Source organism: Cannabis sativa, chromosome X, assembly GCF_029168945.1.
Source record: "Cannabis sativa cultivar Pink pepper isolate KNU-18-1 chromosome X, ASM2916894v1, whole genome shotgun sequence".
Taxonomy (NCBI): domain Eukaryota; kingdom Viridiplantae; phylum Streptophyta; class Magnoliopsida; order Rosales; family Cannabaceae; genus Cannabis; species Cannabis sativa.
The window spans coordinates 85,005,064-85,019,132 of NC_083610.1; the positions used below are offsets into that span (position 1 = coordinate 85,005,064).

At 31.3% G+C, this 14,069-nt stretch overlaps 2 protein-coding genes across 3 annotated transcripts; one reads left to right on the plus strand and one right to left on the minus strand.

Annotated features, from left to right (window-relative positions):
• On the plus strand, positions 1-1,035 carry LOC115696877 (uncharacterized). Its single transcript, XM_030623768.2, has one exon. It carries the CDS (start codon positions 115-117, stop codon positions 802-804), a length of 690 nt encoding a protein of 229 aa, XP_030479628.2. The 5' UTR covers positions 1-114; the 3' UTR covers positions 805-1,035.
• A 7,300-nt stretch (positions 1,036-8,335) lies between these two features.
• On the minus strand, positions 8,336-12,716 carry LOC115703237 (uncharacterized). 2 transcript variants are annotated; one of them, XM_061105656.1, is made up of 2 exons: positions 12,424-12,716; positions 8,336-9,148 (listed from the first exon to the last, which is right to left on the minus strand). In XM_061105656.1, the coding sequence occupies exon 2, from the start codon at positions 9,141-9,143 to the stop codon at positions 8,685-8,687; it is 459 nt and encodes a 152-aa protein (XP_060961639.1). In that variant the 5' UTR covers positions 9,144-9,148; positions 12,424-12,716; the 3' UTR covers positions 8,336-8,684. The 2 variants fall into 2 exon arrangements, with proteins under 2 accessions (XP_060961639.1, XP_030486614.2); XM_030630754.2 differs by having other exon boundaries at positions 12,428-12,715.
• Between the last annotated feature and the right edge of the window lie 1,353 nt (positions 12,717-14,069).

The window sequence follows — 14,069 nt, forward strand, 5'->3', positions numbered from 1 at the left end:
AACAATATATTATAAATAAATATAGCACAAGCTCAGTGTTCATGTAATTGTTCTTCTTTCATTTAATAATTAATATATAATGTACCCATTTTATTTCATTGTTCGATAGTACTGATGATGATGCCTTCATCATCACCGTTAATCATGATGGGAGACTACATTGGGATGGAGAGTTGCGTGGACGTTTTGAAAGAAGGAGATGAGGAATACCATGATTTCCTTGGGTGTAATATTAATAAGGAAGGTGATGATGATGATGATGATGATGATGATGAGCAGCAGCAAAGGATAATGGTTTTGAAGAAGAAAAAACTAGTATTCCCACCTCCAATTCCACTCCTGGCTCGGACCCAGAATCTTCCCTGTCGTATGCCATGGGTCTTGACACGTCACTACACCTCCGACGGTCGATTGATCCTAACAGAGGAGAAGCTCCCTCGTCACGAGTACTTCCGAGCCCACAGATCCAATGGCCGTCTAACCTTGCAGTTAGTTCCTCTCGACGAAGACGATGACGACGTCGTATTGGCCTCAAATGAAAATGATCATCATATCCCACAAGAGTCCAATGGTCTTGTGGTGATGAACAATGAAGACAAAGAAGAAGAAGAAGATAATGGGATTAATATTGCGATTAACAACGGGATTGATATTGAAATTGCAGTGGAGGGATTAAATCATGAGAATAATACTACTGTAATTGATAATAATAATAATAAGACTGTCTGTTTGAATTGCAATAGTAGCCGTCATAGCGTGAGAGGGTCATCCTTGTATCGTAGTAATGGCAGTGCCTGCAATTAAAACCGTTCATAGTTAGACAATACTATAATTGAGGATTAATAGGAATCTCTTTCATGTGAGTTTAGAGTTTTGATATTACAATTTTTATTTTATTATTATTTTTTTTTATCATTTTAACATATATATTTAATATGTGTATATATACACACCATAGACCATTTTATTAATCAATATTTTTAACTAATTATTTTTTAAAATTAATTACTAATTTTGTTATTTGTTTGATATTTTTAAAATTTATATCCAGCACGAAATACATTTAAACGGGTATTTTTTATAGACTTTCTAACGTTATTATATTTCAATTAATGCATATTCAATCAGTGTCACAAAATGATAAAGTTTAAAATTTGAATTCTAAACTTTCTTTTTAGTTTTTAGTGCCCCTAAATACACAAAATATTTAATCATAATTTAAGACGTTATATAAAAATATTATTATATATATATATAATAAAAAAAAATATCGATATAATAGTTTATATTTGTTCTTATTAAAGTTAACAATTAGATAATTAATACACAAACTTATTAATTCTTTTAGGGTAAATACCATTTTGGATCCTGTGTTTTACAAAAGTTATAGATTGGACCCCGTGTTTTGTTAAATGACAAAATGGACCTTGTATTTTCTAAAATAGTAAAAATAGGACCCTGAGCTTAATTTTTGACAACTTTTTTTCTAATACAACCAACTTGAAGACAATGCTTAATACGAACAGATACAAAAAATGCAAACAGTTTTGTCATAACACTTTTAGATCGAATTATAATTAAACTTTATTTTGACAAAAAATCAATTTAGGGTCCTATTTGTACTATTTTAGAAAATACAGGGTCCATTTTGTCATTTAACAAAATACAGGGTCCAATTAGTAACTTTTGTAAAACAGAGGGTCCAAAATAGTATTTACCCATTCTTTTAAATAAAAATTAGAAATAAAGTCGGTATGAGAGTGCTCATATCAATATCTGTTAGCCCCTAAGCCAATACACGTGTTTTGTTAATTAGTTTAATTAGTTATTACTGATAGTTAATTTATTTTCTTGAAATTTGTTAGTACTGTAATTTTGATTCTCTCTTGTATAAATATAAAGGTTATTTGCAGTAAAATTCTGTTTTGATTTTATACACTTAATTTTTTTATTTTTTTTTTTGATAAAATTTCCTTATATTTTTTTTTTTCTTTACAAATTTGAGATACCAGTTTGATATCACTAATATATGCAAACTGGATTACCACTGTATTAGCTTCAAGATTTTATTGTAACGTATACACATGCGTACATAGTTGTAATGCCCTACTTGCTTAGGACCGCTACAGTAATTCTAATTATTGTGCACGACTTAGCAAATTAAAAGATTTTTTTGAAAATCATACCATTTAAACTTTTAGTTAAACTTTAAACCTTTATAAATATATAACCTTACATAAAAGATGGATCCCATTTTAAAAGTTTACATCATCATTCAAAATATATTTTACAAAAATGTCGCTCCGCGACTACAAAATGAAGCCCCATGTTGTCTTGAGACCAAACACTCTAGGTCTAACCATCCTAATTTGTACAATCATCCCCAAGCTCTGGACTCACTAGTATTTAGCTTTTGCATTTCCTTTACCTACACAAGCACAGATATTTGTGAATCGACATGCTCATTAAGAAAAACATAAAATATATAACATACTACCGACTTGCATCTAGACGTTCATACACCTATTTAAAAGGCTTAACAAATGATCAAGAACATTCTTAACGGAAATACGACCTCTGTACCACATGCACTAAGTACTCGTCCCGTACTAGTATTGGCAGGGCCGGCCCTGAAAATTTATGGGCCCAAGACGAATTAAATTTTGTGGCCCTAAAAAATATATCAAAAAAAGAGTGTCATGGGATTTGAACCATGACCTTAGACATTATGTCCTCCACCTCAACCAACTAAGCTATAAATATTTGTTGTTTATATTACACTTAAATTTTACTTAAATAAAAGCCTAATAATTTTTTTTTATTTTATTATTTTGGGCCCCCGAAAAGTGTGGGCCCTAGGCACGGGCCTAGCCCGCCTATGCCTAGGGCCGGCCCTGAGTATTGGTAGGGTTGAATCGTACCTCGAGTACAACTGATTGTTGTACCACATGCACTAAGTACTCATCTCGTACTAGTATTGGTAACGATGTGTCATGCCCTTTAACATTATATACCGACCATGCACTCTGTACTGCAACTGTACTAGTGTTGGTAGTATAAAAATCACGTAATACAACATTCATATAATGTACATACACATATACATGTACATATCTTATACTAATTTTATCTCGTTTTCTAATGCAAGTGTGTCAGTCAACTTGAATAGAAACATCACTCCCTGAACGGAGGCTCTATGTCACATTTACACAAAACAGGTAAACAACTTGCTAAAATCTTTTCAGTGACATAATTAAACTTAAAATAGAAGTTTCTCTATTGATGAATAGAGTGAAAATACCTTAAATATCGAGGAAACATGAAAATAGAGGCCCCCAAAACTGCCTAAACTGGGAAGCCAAATTTCCAAAATGCTAAACTATTTTCTGGGATCATGCTTAGAAAAATAGTTCACCGTTTCTACAAAAAAGGGTGGACTATTTTTTTTTTGTAGAAATCCCAAAGAGTTTTAAATCTCACTCAATTCTACTCCAATTTTCACACCATGCTCCTGAACACCTAATTAAACCATAATAAACATAACCCAAGAAATAACAGCAGCCAAAGCTCACAGAATTAAAATTCACTATTGTTGTGCCAACTCAAACTTTCTTAACACCACAATCAACTCTCAAAACCAACATAAATCAACTTCAAACATCTTAAATCAACCTCAAAAAATAACCTAGAACCCTTAGGGTTTGGACAGAAGCACATCTCAACTTTTGCATGCTTAATTTTAAAGGAAAAACACTAAAACTTAAGGAGAAAGATGCTAGGGCTTTACCTTTAATCTTTGCTTTCTACTTCCCTTTAATTATTGCTAAAAAATCACTCAAAATGATGAAGAAAGTGGATAATTCTTCTGGTTCTTCCTAAGGCCGATTATGGTGGAGAGAGAGAAAGAGATAAAAACTTTTGTTTTCTTTACTTTTAAAGGTCATCAAAAATAAATTACTAATATAAACTTAATTGAATAATTTGAATTAACTCCTTAGAAAATTTTACTAAACTCACTAAAGAAAAAGCTTTAACCCCTTAAGGAAAATCTCATTTTTGCCCCTCACTTAAAGCTTAAGCTATCTTAAGGCTTAGGGGTAAATGGTCACACACCATAACCTCGCCTAATCTTGATATTCCAAATATCCTATGATTGCTCCGCTAAATAAAAAATTCTAATCAAACTCGTGTGACTCTAATGGCTAAACTGTCCCATTTTATTTGTTATCGAGCAAAAATCTCAAAAAATATAAATGTTCACATATAGCACTTATAATACACTTAGAGTTTAATAAAATCTCCAAAATTAAGAAATTATAATTCTAATGCCTATTTCTTGAAAATAGGACCCATAATATAAAATAATCACATTTAATCATATAATATAATTTAATAATGCTAATTTCCTTATTAATCCATATTTTAAGTATACATTCATTACAATTATCCCCCTGTTAAAAGGATTTTGTCCTTAAATTTTAACCTAAATAGCTCTAGATATTAAAGCCTCATGCCGGACTCTAATTTCTAGGTGGCTTCCTCCACTTTACTGTTCCTCCAAATTCTGAAGAACCTTTTCCTTCCTACTGACAATCTGAACCAGTTGTTCTTCATAGGACAGATTTGACTATAGTTCTAGGGCTTCGTAACTTAGAACATGAGTCGGGTCTGATATATATTTTCTCAATATTGAAATATGAAATATATTATGCAAAATCAACAATGATGGTGTTAAGGCTAGCCAATACGCTACCTGTCTGACCTTCTCGAGTATCTCAAATGGCCTTATGAACCTAAGGCTTAGCTTTCCCCTCCTTTTGAAGCGTTTTACACTTTTCATTGGTGAGACTCATAGGAAAATAGATTCTACCACCTGAAACTCTATGTCTCTGCACTTAGGTTTAACATAACTTTTCTACCTACTTTGCAAAGCAAGCATTCGATACTTAATCTTCTTTATTACCTCACTAGTCTGTTGAACTAACTCAGGACTCAAATATTACATTTCTCTGGTCTCATCCTAAACATTTCGTAGGAAGTCATCCCTATTGTACTCTAATAGTTGTTATTATAGGAAAATTCTATCAAAGGCAAATATTTACTCCATGAATTCTCGAATTCCATAACACAAACTCGTAATAAATCTTCTAGTATTTGACTCATCCCCTCAGATTTCCCATTTGTCTGAGCGTGAAAAGCTGTATTGAACTTCAACTTTATACCCATGGCTATCTAAAGGCTTTCCCAAAAATTGGAAGTGAATTTCAGATCTCTATCCAAAATAATGGATTTGAGTGCTCCATGAAGGTGAACTATCTCTTTTACATATAACTCTGCAAACTAATTCATTGTGTAAGTTATCTTTACCGGAAAAAAGTGTGCTAATTATGTGAAATGATCTACTATGACCCAGATCAAATCATACATTCATGTGGTTCTAGGTAGACCAACCACAAAGTCCTTTGTGATGTCTTCCACTTCTACTCGGGAAGTGTTAAAGGTTTGTAGTAATCCTGGCAGTTTTTGATGATTTGCTTTGATCAGCTGACATGTTAGACATTTGGACACATAGTAAACTACATCTTTCTTCATTTTGTACCACCAGTAGTAAAGTTTCAAATATTGATACATTTTTGTGGTACTCAGGTACAATGAATAAGGTGTAGTATGAGATTCATCAAGTATTTTTTCCTAAGCTCATCACTTCTCGGAACACAAACTCGAGCCTCAAAAAGTAACAACCCTTTACTCAAGATTGATAAGTCCGTAGCCTGACCAGCTAATACCTCCTCTCGAATGTTGATTAGCTCAAAATCTTTCAGTTGTGGACATTTCATTCTCTCAAGTAAATATGATTGAAGCATTAAATAATGAAGTTTACTGACCATGGATTCAATACCAGTCTTGACCATGTATGTCGCTAGCTGAGAAGAGATCATTATGGTACTAAAAATCTATTCGGGACCTTTTCTACTCAAAGCGTCTGTCACCATATTAGCTTTCGCGGGATGATACAAATCTTAAAGTCATAACCCTTGACAAACTCCAACTACTGCTTTTGTCTCATATTCAAATATTTCTAAGTGATGAAGTACTTGAGACTCTTGTGATTGGTATAAATATCTCACTTTTTTCTCTGTACAAGTAATGTCACCAAATCTTTAGGGCAAACACAACAACAAGAAGTTCCAAATCATGTGTTGAGTAAAGTTGCTCATAATCTTTCAACTGACAAGAAGCATAAGCAATGACCCTGTGAGCATGCATTAATACACACCCCAAACCCTACATGGATGCATCGCAATATACCATAAATTTCTCCTGATCTGATGGAAAAGCTAATACTGGTGCTGTAATCAACCGCTGCTTTAGTTCTTGAAAACTAGTTTCACATTTCTCCGACCACACGAACTGTTGATTTTTCTTGGTCAATTCTCTCAATGGTATACAGATCTTGGAAAACTTTCCACAAAATATCGATAAATAGCGTGGCAATACTCTAAATATCAAAGAAACATAAAAATTGAGGCTCCCGAAATTGCCTAAGCTGGTAAATTATATTTTTAAAATGGCAAACCGTTTTATGGGATCCTGGTTGGAAAAATGGTTCAATGTTTCTGGAAAAACGGTGGACTATTTTTTCTGTAAAATTTCCAAAGAGCTTCAAATCTCACTCAATTCTACCCCAAATTTCACATCAAGCTTCAACACACCTAATTAAATTATAATAAACATAACCCAACAAATAACAGCCAAAACTCACAGAATTTAAATTCACCATTGTTGAGCCAAGTTTGATTTCTTGAACTCAAACTTTCTCAACACCACAATCAGCTCGCAAAACCATCACAAGTCAACTTTAAACATCTTAAATCAACCTCAGTATACAACCCAAAACCTCTAGGGTTCAGACAAAAACACATCTCAAACTTTTCATGCTTAAATTCAAAGGAAAACCACTAAAACTCAAGGAGAAAGATGCTCGGGCTTTACCTTTGGTCTTGGCTTTCAACTTCCCTTTAATTCTTGCTGAAAAATTACTGAAAATAATGAAGAAAGTGGTTGATTACTCTGGTTCTTCCTAGAGCCGATAATGGTGGAGAGAGAGAGAAACAGATAAAAACTTTTGTTTTCTTTACTTCTCTAATGTTATAAAAAATTAATTAATAATATAAAATTAATGAATATGTCTGACATCTTCTTCCGTGACCAACGACTCATTGTGGGGAAAATATACATGTTTTACATCTTCATCTGTGAAAGTAATTGGTAAGTTCATCATTCGCGAACGTTGTGCAAGTTATTTTACTAATGTGTAGATTTCCCCTTCATTTTCTAACTCCTTTAAATATCTTTTTTGAGAGTTTTGGGTTATTCCTGCAATATGTGGTCCTCCAGAGATCATGGCCACATGCAATCAACGGGTGGTGGAGTTATTCCTGAGGGATGCGGGTTCCCTAATCTCGAAGCTAAAACTGCTACTGCAGAGTTTGCAAAGTAGGTAGGGCTAGAAGTTGTGTTCTAGGAGATTGAGGGTGGCCTACCCCCTGCAAAGGGTTTACAACTCCCAACTGTCCCAGTACGAGCAACTGTCCGTGAATAACCCCTTGTTTGTGATAAATAATTGGGATTCGAATCCACTGGCCCAAGTGTCTCGCTTTGACTAGAGTCTCAATTTAATCCTTCAGATAATCACACTCATTGGTGTTGTGGCCTACGTCTCCATGATATTCACACATTTTTTCTAATCTTTTTTGTTCTTTACCCGTAGCGGCATCCTTGGGGCCTTTCAAAAATGGACCATATTACAGGTCGTCTTGTACACATTTTCTCGAGTCTCAAGTAAACTTGAGTACTCAGAGAATTTTGCTTCGAACTCCTTCCTTGGTCTTTTGAAGTTTTACTTTGACTTTTGTTCTTTCCACCCCTCTTGCTCCTAGAATGGCTTACATTCTATTTTTGGAATTTTTGTTTGTTGCTTCGTCTGTCCAGGAGTAATACTACATCCAGTTTGTGCCACTCCATACCCAAACAAAATGGGTTTCCGTAGGAGCGTGCTCGGGAGCAGAAGGTCCACAGACAACCAAAGAGTACTAGGTTGTATTGGACCAATAAAATTGTGTCACGTGTACACTGTGTACACGTGGACATTCCACCATGGCAGTTAACAACCAAAAATAGACGGAAGAGGCTAAGTGCTAACAGAACTTGAGTTTAGGAGGTTTTACCACTAAAATTTTAGAATTTAGAATTAGTTGTAAAAAACTTGCCCACTTTAAGAGGTTATGCCGCAAATAACTCTAAAATAATAATAATAATAATAAAACAAAAAATGTAATATCAAAACTCTCAACTCATATGAAAGAGACTCCTAATAATCTTCAATCATAGTATTGTCTAACTATGAAGGGTTTTAATTGCAGGCACTGTCATTGCTAGGATACAAGAACATAATGATGACCCTTTTACGCTACGACTGCTACTACTACTACTACTACTATTGTAATTCAAACAGGCAGCCTTATCATCATTATTATTATCAATTACAGTAGCACTATTCTCATGATTTAATCCTTCCACCACAATGCCAATATCAATCTCGTTAATCCCAATATCAATCCCGTTAATCCCAATATTAATCCGGCCATTCTCTTTTTCTTCTTCTTCTTTGTCTTCATTGTTGATCACCACACATTGGACTCTTGTTGGATATGATGATGATCATTTTCATTTGAGGCCAATACGACGTCGTCATCGTCTTCGTCGAGAGGAACTAACTGCAAGGTTAGACGGCCATTGGATCTGTGGGCTCGAAAGTACTCGTGACGAGGGAGCTTCTCCTCTGTTAGGATCAATCGACCGTCGGAGGTGTAGTGACGTGTCAAGACCCATGGCATACGACAGGGAAGATTCTGGGTCCGAGCCAGGAGTGGAATTGGAGGTGGGAATACTAGTTTTTTCTTCTTCAAAACCATTATTCTTTGCTGCTGCTCATCATCATCATCATCATCAGCTTCCTTATTATTATTACACCCAAGGAAATCATGGTATTCCTCATCTCCTTCTTTCAAAACGTCCACGCAACTCTCCATCCCAATGTAGTCTCCCATCATGATTAACGGTGATGATGAAGGCATCATCATCAGTACTATCGAACAATGAAATAAAATGGGTACATTATATATTATTAAATGAAAGAAGAACAATTACATGAACACTGAGCTTGTGCTATATTTATTTATATATATATTATTGCACACAAACCCAGCTAATTTGTGGTGATGATGACGTCATGATGTTTTTATTATCATTATTTTTATTTTGGGAGAAACCCTGTAAATTTCAAAAAAACATAAAAAAATATATATATATATTTATCATATGATTAATTAGATGATAAAAATAGTATTTTAAATTTATTTAAAATAATAATACATGATCATCCATATATGTAATGTATATGTAAAATTAAGAAAAAATTAAACAAAAAAATCATATAATGTAAGAACTCAAAATTAAAAATTTACTTATGGGTGATTGTTTTTCTGATTCACAAAATTAATAAGATACAGATGACAACTCTATAATATCACTGTATGCCAGCTGGGAGTCCAACAAAATCCATGTTCTTTATATTAAATTTCTTCTGTGGCATTTACCTTTTATATATACCATTAATATAATTCACAACATTATAGATTTTTGCCATATTTCTTTTACCACCGTTGGATTATTATTAATATTATATAGTCAAATTTTACTCAACCGTTACATACATACATATGTATTTACAGTATATGCGTGGAATTGATCAGATATTGTTATAACGAAAAAACATTGTTATTCTTCCCAAAAGAAATAACAATTATGACATACTCCTATCAAAATACAAAAAAGAAAAAAAAAAACAATCCATCCATATATAATTAGTTTAAAAAAAAAAGGATAGGTTGAGGAATACCTCTTTTTTATTTTCATTAATCAAAAATACTTTCGTATTATATTTTATTAAAATCTTACCACTTTTATTACACTTTTATTATGAGTAGGTTGCCTACAATGCAATTTCCTAAAAAAAAAAAATCTCATATATTTATTATTAAGGATACTATCTCATCAACACATTTGAATAATAATAAATTATATGCATATAAATATTAGGTGAAAAAATTAATATATACAAAGAATTTCAACTTATATATTGCATAAAGAAAAAAGAAAATATATTTAAAAATAAACTAGGTTATGGTTCAAATATATGTATATATTTATAGGGATATGATTTTGTCCTTATTGTATTTTCACGGATTGTAATCCGTGATGTACAGCAGCCGTCAAATGAGGGAGTTATTTGATCTGACGGCTGAAATTGATCTAGGGTAATTAGGATTTAAAAATAGAAATGTATCCTGACACTCATTTAATGTACCATTTACCCATCTAATGTACCACGGAATACATTCTGTAAAAGTACATCACGGGACAAAACCATATCCTTATATTTATAAACTCGATATTTTGTATTTTTCGCATAACTCAAGAAAAGTATTGCTTAAAAAAAATGTGCTCTTGCAATACAAAGTATAGTGGCAAACGCAAGAATGAAGTAAAATTTGTAATTAAAGATAAAAATTAGGAGTCCATTTGGTAATATTTTTTAATTAATTTTTTATTTTTAAAATTAGAAAGGTAAAAATATTTTTTAAAATTATGTTCTATAAAATTGTTTTTATTATCAAATTTTTAATCAAGAATTAAAATTAGAAAAATTTTGAAAAATTTTTTAAATATTTTTTTCTCAATTAATATTTTAGACTCTGACACGAACTTAGACCTTAGAATTTGACAACCCTAGCCGCGACCCTGGACCCGGACCCAGCCCCGATACCAGTTTTGCATTCAAACCTAACTTAAATAAAATCAACAAATGAAAATGAAAATAAAATTTACAGAACATATTTTTGTTTTTAGTTTTTAATTAAATTAAAAAATAAAAATCGTTATAAAACACATTTTTGTTTTTAAAAATCAAAATTTTATAAATAAAAAATTTACTTTTATTTTTGTAATTAAAAATTAAAAAATAAAAATGTTACCAATCACCACCTAAATATAGAAATATTATAAAATAACACATGTATACGGTATACCGATAAAACAAGTAATAATAATTTGATTAATTGGCGGTAAAATTCTTTCTATGTTTTAACTTTTATACATTTTAGTTATATTTTTTTCTTGTGGACACTTAGGTGTCGTTTGAATAGGGAAGAATGAATACATAAGAAAAAGAATGAGAATTGAAATAGAAACATGAATGGAATAAAATTTAAAATACATAAACAAATTGATATTTTTTTTCATTATGTATTAGAATGATTTTTCCTTTTATCTTAAAATAAAATAGTCATTCCACCAAAATGATAGAAAGGTCATTCTAATATTAAAATGACATTCTAATACTTTAATATGCAAGCAAATAAAGAAATGGAAGAAAAATTATTTCATTTGCATTTCCACTCTATTTCATTACCTAACGCCACCTTAATTTTACTTTTTTTTTTTAAAAAAAAAAAAAAAAGAATGAGATGCTATTTAAATTTTACTATCAAATGTTAACTTTGATTCTCATTGTGTATAGATGTGTACCTTGAAGCTAATAAATGTATGCAGCCTATATATAAATGTATACATGGCAGTCTAGTTGTTATTTAATGGTGAGATTTTATTAGCACCTCAAATTTATAAAGAAAAATAAAATTTGGAGATTTTACTAAAAAAAAATATAATAAATTAAATGTATAAAATTAAAATATAAAAAATTTAACAAAAAAAAAAAAAAAATTTAAAATATAAAAAGATTTCACCCTCAATTTAATTATACTGCAAATAATAATTATTTGGGGAGTGCATGATGAGTACACTTCTACTTCAATCATTCATGTACTTTATTTTAAAAGAAAATATTAATAGTTAAGAAATAAAAATTGCTATGATAATAAGAGTAAAAACGAATATATAATATATATATATCTTTACCAAGTCCAGAATTGTAGGATGAACTCTTTGATTAATTTTGACTGGACCAAAAATATAATAATAATAATTAGTACTAAAGTTAAAATGATTAAATGTTCAATTTTTTATTGATTGAAGTTTGCGTGTACGGATTTTCTTTGCATGGCTGAATTAGAAACCAAACACGATCAGCTACCCTCTGACGCTTATGCCGATCGAGTACTACTAAATGTTTATAAAGGATAATAAACAAATGAAGGGCATATATTGCTGAATAATTATCATATATATATATAATACATATAAACATTTAGGAGTAATTAACGATGAAAAAGAAAATTAAGATGAAAACGAATTAATATAATAATATTATGAAACATTGAAAAAATTAAGAAAGATACGTACGTACCGGCTGGCAGAAGAGAACAAAGATTAACACAACATGATGATGAAACGACAACGAAAGGGTTGAAACGACAGTGGAGAAAGGAAAGACTCCGGCGAAGGTGTGAGAGATGAGGCAGTGGCAGAGAGAGATTCAGATCTCCCTGTATTTCTTCAAGCGTAGCTAGCAAAGATTATGGCCTATTTGTAGGCGTAGTTTTGGGGATTAAAGTCACAAATTAAAACCCAGTCGGACTCCCCATATATAATTTTTTATAATTGCTGTTTTAATTTGCTTACCTGACATGATATATATCATATATATATATATATATTCCTAATTTTCAATATGATACACTTCTATATATATATATAAAAAAAATAGTTTACCATTGTACTAGAATAATCACACGTATTTGACAACTCATATACATATTTTAATGACTCTTTTACGTTTGAGAAAGAGCAACAGTGTATTCAAAGTGAAGAAACTTATATTTTAAAGCTAGCTAGCTAACTTATTATAATATATAATAACGTAGTCATATAAAGTGGTATAAAAATTGTTGTTGGTATGAAATGCTACTTACTCTGCTTGGACCTATCCTAGAAGACTCATTGTCCTTGTCTAGATGGTGGCACAGTCTGGAGAGAGTCTCATGATTCATCATGGCCCTTGCAAGGAGAGAGTACTATTGCTTGTTGTCATGACCCTGCCCTATACAGGTTGGTTGTGACTAGATGATAATTCCAATCGCTTATAAGGATCTGTGGGGAGTTTATTTAAATTAGGAGCCTACATAAATGGATCCAATTTAATTATGATAGGATTAGACCAGATTTTGGATATGTGTGATTAACAAATATATATATGTATATATATATATATATATAAACAAGAAAAATATTTCATTCAATAGTTGCCACAGATTGTATATACATACAGTATGTGAATCTAGATAACACTAGTCCTTTAGTTTTAGATTCATTAGGATTGTTCGTAGTTGGTTTGTTTGGGAATTTATGCTGGTTTCTTTTTGAGTTAGTGAAAGACCTATAGATTTTAGAATTTTTGCTTGAATGTTTGCACAGTGTGATGAAGTTTTTGAGTTAAATTTTTTAAATTTAGTTTTGAGCTTGGGAGATCTCGGTCAGTGTCGTGTTGGGTTGAAGGCTGAAATGGTGGATAGTTGATTTCATCTTGTTGTTTGTTATTGATTTTGTTCTTTTTTGGGTGAACTGATATAATGGGATACACTGTTAATTTTGTTATAGATTTGTTTTATATTGATTTTGTTCTATTTTGCGCCATTATTTATGGCTTTGGCGCCTTACAAAGCTTTAGCACCTATTATATGGTTGGGCCCCTAATTATTTAGGGTAATTTGTTTAAATTTTCATGTTTTTTGGTATTGAATGTATATGAAAATTATGACAGAAGAATATTTTAAAGTTTAAAATATGCACTATACAGATTTATTAGTCGGAATAAAAAGATTATTTAGTTAAGGAATGATTTAAAGAATATTTTAAACTGAAATAAAGTTTAAGAGGGTTTATTTTAAATGTTAATTCCTATTAGCTATATTTTGGTTTATATTTTTTAAGGAATTTTTGTGTTTGGAATTTTAGTATTCAGATTCTAATATTATAATTAATTAAATAAA